General features: G+C 42.7%; 1 protein-coding gene across 1 annotated transcript in view; it reads right to left on the bottom strand.

Annotated features, from left to right (window-relative positions):
- ncor2 (nuclear receptor corepressor 2) overlaps positions 1-12,757 on the bottom strand; it is a 147,176-nt gene that overhangs the window by 5,784 nt on the left and 128,635 nt on the right. Inside the window, exons 32-40 of the mRNA XM_084727921.1 lie at positions 12,024-12,241; positions 10,915-11,257; positions 10,574-10,777; positions 9,986-10,237; positions 7,687-7,839; positions 7,319-7,591; positions 6,174-6,366; positions 4,413-4,909; positions 227-357 (exon numbers count right to left, since the gene is read on the bottom strand). Of these exons, the coding sequence (XP_084584047.1) occupies positions 227-357; positions 4,413-4,909; positions 6,174-6,366; positions 7,319-7,591; positions 7,687-7,839; positions 9,986-10,237; positions 10,574-10,777; positions 10,915-11,257; positions 12,024-12,241 (2,264 nt within the window). The remainder of the gene's footprint in view (positions 1-226; positions 358-4,412; positions 4,910-6,173; positions 6,367-7,318; positions 7,592-7,686; positions 7,840-9,985; positions 10,238-10,573; positions 10,778-10,914; positions 11,258-12,023; positions 12,242-12,757) is intronic.

Genomic DNA, 12,757 nt, shown 5'->3' with positions numbered 1-12,757 from the left:
AAAAACATTTTTGAATTTGCAAGTGCAGAAGACAGTGAGCAGGAGTCTTTTTGATTTTTATTGTCCACATTACTTTTAGGAAATGCTGCTTTTTAGTATTCTGATGTTTACTATTTTGATGTTAATTTTGTAGTTTACAATGCTGTCTAAAAATAAACAAACAAACAAAAAAGACATGATTATTGTATGTTGTTTTTTTTTGTACCGCAGTGTTCGATGAACTTACACTGATGTGCTGTGCCAGGGTGACCACTCTCTGGCTGCCTTTAACACAGGGGGACGGAGGCTGCTGGCCTGGAGACAGTCTCTCCTCAGACGGAGGACGGTACAGACCGTGAGGCTCCATCTTCTGTTGAGCTGAGAGTCAAATCCACACACACGCACGTACATACACCCACGCACACACACAGGCAGAAAATTACATCCACACACGGGTACAAGTTAGTGTTTTAGTTTGTGGTGACACAGTAACTAAAATATCCTAATGTAAACATGCATCAGAAATGTCTGTCCATACATCAGGGCGTGTGGTGGATGAGCAGTTTAAACATTTCATTTAGCAGCTGCACGTGAAAACTCACAGGGCAAGCTTTCCTACAAACATACTCCCTGACAGTGTGCGTCTGACAAGCTACCTCAGATCTCTTATTTATTTATAATGTACTCTTTGCATACGGACCTGCCAAACATTAACCAGAAATGATGCTAAAATTGACGTTTGGGGTTTTGCATCAGTGACTCATGAATGAAGAAGCCACAGGACGTCATTTTAAACCTAATGAACTAACAACTGTCTGTGTGCACTGAACAGATCATAAAAATCAATCAATGTCAATCAATCTGAGAAAAGCAAAATACAAATGCATTAACTGCGAAATGCTATGAACACAAGAGGGTTTTGTGTAAAAGTGTAGGAGACCAGTTCCTGGTTAGCCATAAATGTATCAAAGAGTGAGAACCAGAGGGGCGTAACTGACTTTTTGTGCTAAAATGAGTTTCATATATCAAATGAAAATTCTTAGTAAGCACATGTGAATTTTGGGTATTAGTACTTTGAGAGCACGGCCATCTTGATAGTGTTAACTCTGCGTTCAGACTATGAACCTATAGTATAAGTGAGAGAACTTTGATTTTATTTTTTTACTTCTTCATTAGATACACCCTTTTTTATATTAAACATCAGATACAATGTTGGTTCCAAAAAGGTGCTGGTGATTTTCTTCCGAATAAAAAAAAAACAGAGACCAAAAATATTTTTTTCAATAAATGTCAAAATGTTGCTAATTAAGTATATTGTCATTAGAGCTGGAATGATTATTCAATTATGAACTGATTATGAAATCAACTGTCAAATACTTTGATAATTGAATGATCAGTCTGAGCCAGAGTCAATATTTTCTGATTTCAGCTTCTTAAGTGAATATTATCTGTTTTTTAATATTTGACATTTGTTTTGATGTCATCTTGAGCTTTTAGAAACACTGATCAACATTTTGGGGGATTTTAGAGACCAAAAAACAAAGCGATTAATCAGGAAAATAGAAGACAGATTAAGGAATAATTGTTAAAGATTAGAATTAAAGAATTAAAGATTGTCCTTTCTTTGTTTATTAAATTCAAAGTATGGTCATTTTTTTTGTTTTGGCTCTTCTGTAAAGTTGGTGAAATGTTACTTAAGCCCCTCTGGTTGCCACCTCTTCATATTAAGTTCTTCTTGAACAACTATGGAGGTTAATTTCAAGACGTTTTTCCCTTGTGTGTCAGGTCTCACGGTGTGTTTTCTTACACAACTCTTGCACTACATTATTTATCCCAGCAGAAGATGATGTAACCTGAACACAGGGGGGCAGGACTGACTGTACGGCCTCCCCGAGAGAACGAGTCCTCCAGGGGGGCAGGATGCTGTAGTTTTTGTTGTTAGCTAGAAACCACAGCAGAGACTCTGGGCTCATTTCAACAACATCAGCTACAATAGCTTCTCTCTGTGGTCCTTTAGCTGGTGAATGCATGCAAACTGCAAGGTGATAATGGCTTATTAATAAGTCTGCCTTCAGTCCTGTCTGTTGAGAATCATGCTTCCTGTTGACTTCTGTACACACAGGAGTTTTTAAACCCACAACACTCATTTGAACTCAGCATGCAGTCGTCACTTGCCCTACAGGCTTGTAGTTTATACAGACACATCGCTGTACAAGCAGAAAACAACAAAACAAAATCACATTCCAAATGACGGACAAACTCCCAGAGGCTTGATTGAGAGAGATGTGTTGAGCGTTTGGCATGTGTGGGAAAAAAAAATAAAGAAATGAAAAGAAAAGAAAAAAATCAGCATAAATTACAGTGAGCCATAAATAGGAACATGCAGAGATTTTGGGGGGGGCAGAAGCTGCAGTACCCCCCTCCCCCTGGATGGCTGACGTCTTTTACACGTCCCTCCCTTGTTCCCACCCTCCTCCTGTGCAACACCGGTGCTCTCCGGGACCCAGGGAGTCAGTTTGGTGGTTGGTAAGGCTTTCAGTGACACTTAAAGGGATAGTTCACATTATTTGAAGTGTGGTTGTATGACATTCTTATCCATAGTCCGTGTATTACTACAGTGGTTGACAGTCTGAACTCCCACTGTATAGAGAAGCAGCAGCAGTACCAGTGTAGGAAGCTAAGCAATGCGCTGCTGTGGACAGGGGCAGCAACAAAACGTATTTTAGCCCAGTGCTTAACAACCTTTTTCTTTAAAGGACCCATTTTGTATCACTGAGTAAACTGACGACCACAGACTAACAACAACACTACAGAACAACTGATAAACTGTACAGTTAACCTAAACTGTGAACAAAATATCTGCAGGGAGTTTAAGTGATTTTGATTAATTTTGAGCAGATTATTCAGTTTCTCTGATATTTTTAGGAACTTTTTACACAATTCTCTGTTTCTTGGCCAACTTTTCTAATTTGGGTTGTGGCTGTTCAGCAGAGACTGAAGGCTTTGTGAATATAGCTTGTGTTCAGGTCTTCACCATCCTGTGAGATTTCATATCTTAAATAATAATCTAAACTTGAAATGATAATTTCATTTTATTTTCATGATGAAATGCTGAGATACAGGTCTACTGTACACATACAGAAGTTTAGCGACCCCTAGTGGAAGTACAATAATGCTGCTACCTTACAGAACATGAGAGTTTCTGGCCTACCGCGGCCTCGATCGGTTAGTTTGTTTGTTATTGGGACTTTGGTTTTTTTAAAGTTTAGTTTGGAATCATAAAATAACAAACTAACCGTTCAAGGCAGTGGTAGACAAGCAGCTCCCATGCTATGTGAGGTGAAATTACTGTTTTTGCAACAAGAGCCTGGTTGGCTTACATAACAGTGGTTTCTCATCAGAAAAGGCTGTCTGACAGCAAGGTAAAGTGATGAAAATATTCCAAATATAGCGAACACTTAAACTCATACTTATTGTTTTAGGTGTCTAAAAGACATTTTGCTGATGACTCTGTAGACACCAGTACATTGCTTAGTTTCCTACACTGGTTCTCCTGCTGCTTCTCCAAACTGGAGGCGCATCAACCACCATCTACTGTAATCGACACCCTGACTATGGATAAGAACCTCATTCAACTACACTTCAAAAAATCCAAACTATCCCTTCATAAAAGGGACTGTCACACCAATTCTCTAGTCCCCTTTAGTCAACCGGCTTACATGTTCCCCAGCACAATGTGTTTCTTTGGTCTTTGAGTATTTACAGACGAGCGCCTCATAAGACATGCAGGAGTGACGTAGATCCACTGCATGTATAAAGTCAAGTGTCTGAATTACAGGCAGTCTCATTTAACATGGGATATACAAGCCTCCTGCGGTGAAACGCCTTTTCAAGTGCCTAAAATATTCTCGTCATGCCCGCTTGCATGTGGTGAAATATTCTGTTTAAAGTAAGCAGCCGAATGGGAGGGAGGAGGGGTGCCACATGTTAAATTCAAGTCACATCCTCGATGAACAGAAAATGAAAATAAGCAGCAAAGGATGTTCTGCCTACATGTCCCACCAGCTTCAGCTACCTCAACATGACACCTTAAAGGACACCTAGGATCTTCTTCATGGAAAATGGTTAGCCGTTAATATTTTATCAAGGTTTTAGACTGCCTCTTCTCATGTAATCTCAGCCAGTCGGGTCCAATGTGGACGGGCGAGAGGATTTGGTTTTCCAGAGGGCACCCTTGGTGGTCTTTAAGTAAAGAAAAACTAATAATAAAACTGGAAAAAAAGCAAAAAAGTAATAGCATTGAAGGAAAAATAAAAATGTAAATGAATTGGGCTGATTTGATAATGCCAACCACCACAGCGTGCAATAGGCCACAGACTGACGGGGGGGGGGTCTGGGTGATGAGGGGGACCCTGGGATCCAGAGCGTCTTACCATCAGTGGCGCTGCTGGCAACAAGCGAGCCCGTCTCTGGCATCCCCGTTTCACAAGAAATTTGACGCATAATAATCGCGTTTATGAAGTTGGCCGCAGTCATGGTGGTCTTACCGAGTGCTCGGAGCTCTTGTTCCTGAATGGACATCGGTTTGTTTTGAGTCTTTTCCCTACTAGGTGTACCGCTTTCTCCACGGCCAGGAGGGTTATCCGACTGGGGAGGCAGCAGGTGTTGCGGCCGGCCTGAAGCCGAGGGGTAGGAACCCGGGTATATTCCTCCTGGGTTGGGGCTCGACAGCTTGGGGTCAGATTTACTGGAGGGCCCGTGTTGGTCCTGCATGTGCTTGGGTAGACCGCCCCTGTTTTTGCCTGTGTCGCGACTCTGCTCTTTGGCCATGCTCGAGTCCATGGCAGGTGGGTAGGCCTCAGGGGGCACACCTGTCCTCTGGAGGTGGCCGGGGTAACCTTGGTAGCGGGTCGACCCTGAGGACATGGACCTGACAGGCCAAACAAAAACGCACTCAGTAAATAAGACAATCAAAATGTTCTCAATGCTGCACCTTTATGAGAAGTTAGCACTGGATAATGTCCCAGTGTTTTCCTTTTAAAAAACAGGTCACCCACATGGTTCCCCAAGTGGAATAAAGACTTTTTAAGACATTTAGAGTGAAGACTTAGAGTGAAATTTAATGCCGACAGCATGGATTTTAGGCCCTCCAAAAGAATTAAGTACTTGAATGTAATAAAACATTTCATTTTAATACTCAAGATACATATTTAATACACAATAGCTCTGTAAGACATGTGCTGTAATAACATTAAAGGAGAAAGATGCATTAAGAGCCCTCACCCCTCTTCATGACCTCACATAGCACCTTTTAGATTGAAGCTAATAAGGTTAAAAAAAAACTTAACAGGCATAACATGCTGTAGATTAAGATCAGAAAGAGCGGCAAACTGCTATCGCTGTGCAGCAAGGGTGTGTGTGAGTCAGTGTCTCTAGACACACGAGCCTACAGTCTTTTCAGTGATGATTTCAGTGATATATGCCATCTTCTTGCTTCTACATGTGAAAGTGGCCATGAGCTCAGAGTTGAGAAACACTGTACTGAATTTTTCACTAATTTGATAATTTGAAGTATATGAGCAGTGTTGTTTTCAGTTTTCAGTTCTTGTAAAATGGTTTGTATCATTTGCTAAATTGAGGTGATTGTTCCAAGACTCACACTTAGCAAACAGCTGACTAGGTTAACTGAGAATTTTGCGAGACTTAAGATTTAATAAGATAAATTTATTAGGAGACAGCAAGATCTGCATACATTCAGCTTGCATGTCTACAGGTGCAGACAGATAGGTCAATATACGGTAGGTGTTTGCAGTACATGGATTAATTTGAAGTTAAAATTAAATTAAAACTTCTTAATGATACCTTTGGGATCTTAATTTTGGATGTTTGAAATCCATTCTCAATGCCCAATCCTAGAACTTATAAAGGCACAAACAGCAAAGGGCCTCATGGTCACTTCCTGAAATAGGTGTAACACACTTGTAGTTTGGATTCTGCTGCCACTTGGGGTTAAAACGACACTTGCCCAACCTGAGGTTACACGCTAAAGTTACTTGTTAGCGGCACGGCACGTTTTTATTTCAGACAACGGCTTGATTCACACCAGAGCTCTGTCCTACACATTTAGCAGTTTTTACATCACTGAATTTATTTAATCCTAAAAAAATGAAATCCACAAGTAAAATGTAGTTTACCGAAACACCGATGAGCTGGGGTGTTCGCTGACAGAGAGACTCTTTCCCCCGGTGTTGTGCAGGACACTCGGCCTCTGCTGCACGTTCTCCTGGGTGCGAGGGGAAACTGGGGAGTGCTGGTGGCTGTACGGTTGGGAAGAAGGTCTCACACCACTGCTGCTGCTACTGCTGCTCGCCAAGCTGTGCTCCGTACCTGAGAGACACAAACAGAGTCATTTCAGTTCGCAAATGCATCACTCTGTCCTCAAACGACATTTACGCTGCCAGTACTGCCCTGTTTGGTCCTGGCATTTTAATGCATCTTGGATCACAAGTGGTAAGTGCCAAGTATAGGTGTGAATGTACCAGGATGCATTGAGATCCGGTCACTCAGTGGTGTGTATGCAGTGTGTCCTGGTCCACACTGAAGGACTACCTATTGATCTGACATCCTGTAAAACCACACGAAACAACTGCCTGATTACGATTTGTTTCACTGAGATGGAAATTACATGTTTGGGCTCTCTGACCTGCCAACATTAGAGGCAGGTGTTTGTGAACACACCGTCTGTTTCAGCTGATTTCACCAATAAACTGGTGACCACAGTATACCCACTCCCTTAAAAAAATCATGCGATCGTGAGAGTTGTAGAGTGATAAGAAACAAAAACAACTGAACTTGACCTTCAATCGGCATGAAGGTGAGTAGAGAATGACTGAATTTCCATTTCTGGTTAAACTATCCCTTCAAACTCTGTGAAACGACTACAGCAAATTCCTCATCATCTTCATCATCATTGGGGGCTTGTCATGTATGAAGTGTGTCTACCTGAAAACATGTAGCAGCTGTTTGAACTCACTGTTTCAACTGATTTGTGTCCATTTGTCCCAGCATGTTCATGGCTACTACTGTTGGGTTGCTGGTTGGTTTCTGGTTGGTTGGCTCATTTGGTTGCTACTGGTCATGGGAATGATGTAGCTACGTGTTTATTTGCATATAGAGATGTGAGATCTGATTACAGTCACTTGTCAGGTATTATCTGACATACTCAGAGCTGTTCACCTGTGATGTGATCACCCAATATGCTTGTTATTTATGGGTGTAAACAGGCTCTATGTCAATTTTAACTTGCAGATAAATATGAAAAACCCTCTCCGCTCCTCACCTGGTCTCCAGATGGGGGCGTGCTCCACATTTCCAAGAGACCCGCCCTTCTCTCTGTCCCGCTCTCGGTCCCGGTCCCTTTCCCGGTCTCTCTCCCGTTCTCTTTCTCGATCTCTCTCGCGGTCCCGTTCACGCTCCCTCTCCCTCTCCCGCTCTCTGTCTCTCTCGCGCTCTCGGTCCCTCTCCCTCTCTCTGTCGCGTTCACGGTCTCTCTCACGCTCGCGCTCTGAAGATGATGACGTGCCCTGCATCTTGTTCATGTGCGACGACCCAACTGGACAGAAAAACGGGAAGTAAAATGATTAGAAAAACAATCTGAGTGCAACATATTTCATCTCTGGGTGAGTTTGAGTGTGGACTGAATCATACCGGGTGAGATGGGGGAGGTGGTGTAAGGCCTGCCAGGGAAGGTGGTGCTTCCCCCGGGGATGTAGGTGATGCGGTCCATTGGGGAGCCGGCTGCCCCTGCAGAGGGAGGGACCAGGACAGGTAAGTGTGGCACCTGAGAAAGATCGATGATCCCTAAGAGACAGAAAGAGGACAAGGGTAAAAAAAAACCCAAAAAACCTAATGTTCCAGACATGTAGGTAAAGGATGAAAGGTAAATGAAGACTAACACTGTGTTCTCACACTCCTCCATATCATTCAGCAAACTGCCTGTTTTTGATTAGGCAAGCAATAATTTGAGGTTTTTAATGTACTCATGTTGTAATATGTGGTGGGAAACATGGTTTGTATCTTTAAAATACATACTACTAATACTAACTTTAGAAAAAAAACTAAATAATAGATTGACAAAGAGCTTTACCACCTGTAAAAAAAGAAATGTAAATAATTACAAAGCACTAAAACTAGAGAATATTGTTGGATCTGTTTCGATCTATCTGTTTAAGTGAGTGAGACTAAGTTGCTCTTATGTGATGCAAGACATGTTCCTGTAAATACTTCCACTTCTGGTTTGTTGACATTTTCAACTTTATATTATACGGAAAACCACACACGCTCGCTGTTCCTTCTTTGACTCCATGTGACAACAAGCTTTCGAGAAGCTGAATTTCATGGATGATAAAAGCAGCAGCGAGTTAGCTGTATTTGAAACACTCCAGACAGTACGGACAACCAACCATCACTGATACTAATCCATGTTGTAAAGTGTGGTGAGACAAATTACCAGTTAATCTAGATTAAATGAGGCATCACTAAACTACTAGCAATATTATTAGTAGTTGTTATAAAGGTTGTTTTTCTCCACATTGAACCAACTTCAATCTTAGTAAATGCTTTCTCAGTGACAGTGGCAGGCATAGAAAGTTAAGTTGTGTTGTTTATTTAACAATAAGCTGTGCTCTCTGCTCTCACTGCTCCAAAACCTATTTGGCAACAAAAACAAACAAAAAAACAAAAATGCTCCACATAATAACAAAAAGCAGGCGCTCGTCTGCCTTTGTGTGTGTGTGGGAGAGTTTGTGTGTGGACACCTGTGTTTGCATGGGTATGCTAAATTTAGACTTGGGCACATTTGCAGGACAAACTCAAAACTCAGTAATTCAACTAGAACCACTGCAGCAAAAGAATAAAGACCTGCTCCAAATGGTAACAACACGGCAGAAAAAGTTATTTAAAAGTAAAGCAAACTCAAGCTTGTGTGTCTTTACTGTCCTGCAGCAGAGATTTCATAGACAGAAATCCAGGGACTGGTACCTGTCATATGGAAGCCTGTTTATGACCATGGCGTCACTTACTGATTCTTAGCAGTTTTATTTCGACAGAAATCTCCGCTGTGCTTCAGCTTCAGAAATGCTTGGGAAAATGTAACGTTAGCTTGTCTGGATGCGACCGCAGTACATGATCATTTAAAGAGCTAAGCTAATGAAAAGCTATTTGATTCAGAAAACAGCTATGCCACCATCATGCTACTGAGAAATGTAGTTGAACTAGTGATGCTGCTAATTATAGCACCTCTACTGCCCAACACTGCTACCAATTTCCTTTACCTTCTCTGGTGCTTGATGCAGCACACCAGCTGACTTCCCACAATTCACGTGTGCTATATACATACCACTGAATCTGGACAACATGCACTTTGCAATAAAATCAGATCCAATTAACAAAAATACCAACAGTTTAGGACAATGAGCATAGAAAAATGCATTCAACATATCTTAAGCTGAATCCATTAAAGTTAGCTATCTTTCAGTGTGAAGTACAAGGTCAAGCAGGCCATGAACAGTGCTGCACTTCTTCATGTTTCAGCTCACAGGTGAGTCTATCATTGAATGAAATCCAGGCAACATGAACTCTGCTGCTCTCAGCAGGCTCCATCTGCAGGTACAGCACACTCCATGCAGGGCTTCAGACCATTTAATCACATTTTTGTACCAATTTAGGAGACAGTGCTACTAAATTTTATAACTAGGAGCATCAGTGCAACTTGGAAATATGCACCGACTTAGAGTGACAGATAGAGCTAACTATTTGTTGGGAGGATTACAGTGTGACTGTGTGGAAAAGGCAAATGGTTTACAGGGCTCATGGATCAGGTAGGGAGGCCAGAGAGTCTGAAACCCTGCTGATGTCTGTGCTACTGACAAAGTTTATGATTGTTCTGCTGAAAACAGATTTTCAGTTTGCCAAATTATCTTAACAAACCTTGCGAGGTCAGTCTTACCACGTGGGGCTGGAGAGTAGGGCAGAGGAAGCGGCTGGTCTCGTGGAGCCAGGCCCCTCAGCATGTCCGAGCGCTGGGCGGCCATGGCGGCAGCTGCAGGCCACTGGTGCATCTGCTGGGAGGTGATGTAGTCGTTGAGCAGCGTCTGGCGGTTCTCCAGGGCCGCGGTATCGGGAAAGCCACGGATGAGGTAGGGGTAGGGATGAGGGTACGCCGGGTTGGGGGCGAGGTGGCGAGGCAAGTAGTACGCCGCTGTGGATGAAGAGAAGGAAACGACTGTCAGGATGTCTGTCAGGTATACTGGATTATACTGGTTATACTGGTTAACACTGCAAAGGGCTACATTGGTGTGGTCATAGTGCTGTGGCTATCATCATATCAGTGGCATTTAATCGTTTTAAAATGACAATAATGTCATTTATCACTATTATTTCTTAGACAGTATATCATCAAACAAAAGTGAAAGGCCTATGTCGGGTCAGAAAAACACCTGACAGGGTGTTCAGGGCCTTCAAGAACATCTCACCTACAAAAGAAGTCAGTTTCAGAGGACCAGGCTGACATGTTCTGATATAATGTGTTTCTTACCTGGCTCGATGGGGATGCCACGGGGCAGCGCTGCAGGATCGAAGGCTAATGGGATTTGACGGTACACGTCTGCAGCTCCGAGACCCTGCAGGAGACGCTCGTAGGTCTGCTGGTCTGGGACACCTGGGAGTGGTGACTTGGTAGCACTCATCTCCCTTGGGGTCGGTGTGGCTTTACGCTCCTGGGGTGGATTTTTACTGGAACCTGAAATCAAAACGAGGGTGAAGGGTGAAGTATTTTGTTCTCAAATATTTCAGTTTGTTTGTTCAGATTCCCATGCGCTACAGTTCCTGAATTATCCAAACAAAAACACCTGTCTTGAATCTATGAGATCTACCCACCATCATGCTGCCTTTGGCTCGCCTCCCTGGACAGCGGGGATCCACGATGCGGGGGTGCGGGGTAAGGGGCCCTTAAGCCTTTGTCCTCATAGCCCACTGGACTATGATGGGCCTTGCCTCCCTGCTCTGACCCCAGCGTGAGGGGAGAGGAGCGGGCTATGGGGCTCGCCGTACTGACTACCGCGCTCGGTCGCCCTTTTGGTGCCTCTTCGTAGCGGCTACGCTCAGAACGCATCTCCAGGTGGGAGGGAGCGTTGTGGTAGGAACGTGGTGAACTGGCTATGATGGAGCGGACATCGTGACGTTTCCCTGAACCAGGAGCCTCCTGCTTCATGGGTGTTCCCTGAAGAGAAACATGACAGGAATCATTAAAGTGCAGAGAGCGCCAAACATTAAAGGCTGATAGCATCAGTATGTGCTGCTAGCATGTGTGTATACCAAGGTTATCATAGTAAAACTTTGCAGAAAGAGTTTTTAACTGGTTATGAAACAGTTTCTGTTTAATACTGATCCCTCTATATGACCTACATAAGCAAACAAGACCATCAGAGAGATGATTGGCTGTTTCTGTATAGTTATTCTTAATGTGTGCCACTGGGTCAGACTCTTAAAATTTATGGTGTGCAGACACAGAAGAGCCTGTGTTTCCATCTTTCCGGGCAAAGTTACAGTGAGAAGTATGTTAGCCAGTTAAAAGGAAGCAGGATGAGATTTTTATTTCCATAACTATATTTTTGATGGTATAATTTGTGGTTATTACCATGGAGACAGCACTGCTTTCCGTCCACAGGGTCCTCCAAAATAACCATAATATGAAAGTTCCCTGTAGTAGCTTTAAGTAAAACTAAAACTGGGCGAGAACAACCTTTTTAGTTAACTAAAATAAAAACTACACTAATACTGAAACAATATTGTGTACTTACAAAACTAAATAAAATATGCAGGAAATCCAGCCTTTACATTAACAAAGCGTGTGTTTGTACTGTTATCGTTCCCTTATACCCCTTATATCATAATAAAAAACTAAATAAAACAAAATGAAACTAATATATTTTTTAAAAATAAAAACAGAAAGTAATGAAAAATCCAAAGCTGCCTGTGGTGTATACCTGTGCTATGATTCCCTCCTTGCCAGGCTGTCTGAGCTCCTCCCTGGGAATGAGGTGGATGGAGCGTCCGGCCTCCTTCACCGTGGGCACCATGCCCTCTCTGCCCTTCATCGGGTCAGAAAGTGAACCAGGCCCTCGGGGAGGGGAGCCCTCCCTCTTCATCTGCTTGGCCTCCCTCCTCAGGTATCCATCCTGAGGGTCTAGATGACGAGGTATACCTGAAATGAGTATAACAGGCCTATCTTTATTTTTCTTCCATTTTTACTTTCCTAATTTACACAGAAGGGAGCTGAGAAATGAAGAAACAGACAGGAGAGACACCAGGAAAGGTTCTGAGAGCAGCTTCATCCACTGCTGTCTCTGGACAAGATGAGACAAGATGTTATCTAAAGGTTTACAAAAACACACACATCTAAACACAATAAATAAAAGGTGCCAGACAGAAGCACATGCCAAAAAAGGTAAAATAGAGACTGTACACTAAGGCTCCCACGAACAGTGATCATGTGATCCTATTTTACTATGCCAGCGAGTGCACAATCAGTTTTTTTTAATAAAATGATGGCAAACACTACGTATGGTAATTGTGAAAATGTAGGAAAAACCTGGTGGCTGGTGCAGGGTGGTCAGTTACAGATGATCCAGACAAATTTACACACAACAAAAATCAAGCAATAAGAGGGGAAAACATCCATACTTATTATAGACACTGTATGCATTTCTTTTTTGGCATT

Source organism: Lutjanus erythropterus, chromosome 10 (assembly GCF_056507025.1).
Source record: "Lutjanus erythropterus isolate fLutEry1 chromosome 10, fLutEry1.hap2, whole genome shotgun sequence".
NCBI classification, from domain to species: Eukaryota; Metazoa; Chordata; class Actinopteri; order Lutjaniformes; family Lutjanidae; genus Lutjanus; species Lutjanus erythropterus.
The sequence above is the reverse complement of the archived record's forward strand: the minus strand, read 5'-3'. Positions and strand labels throughout refer to the sequence as shown.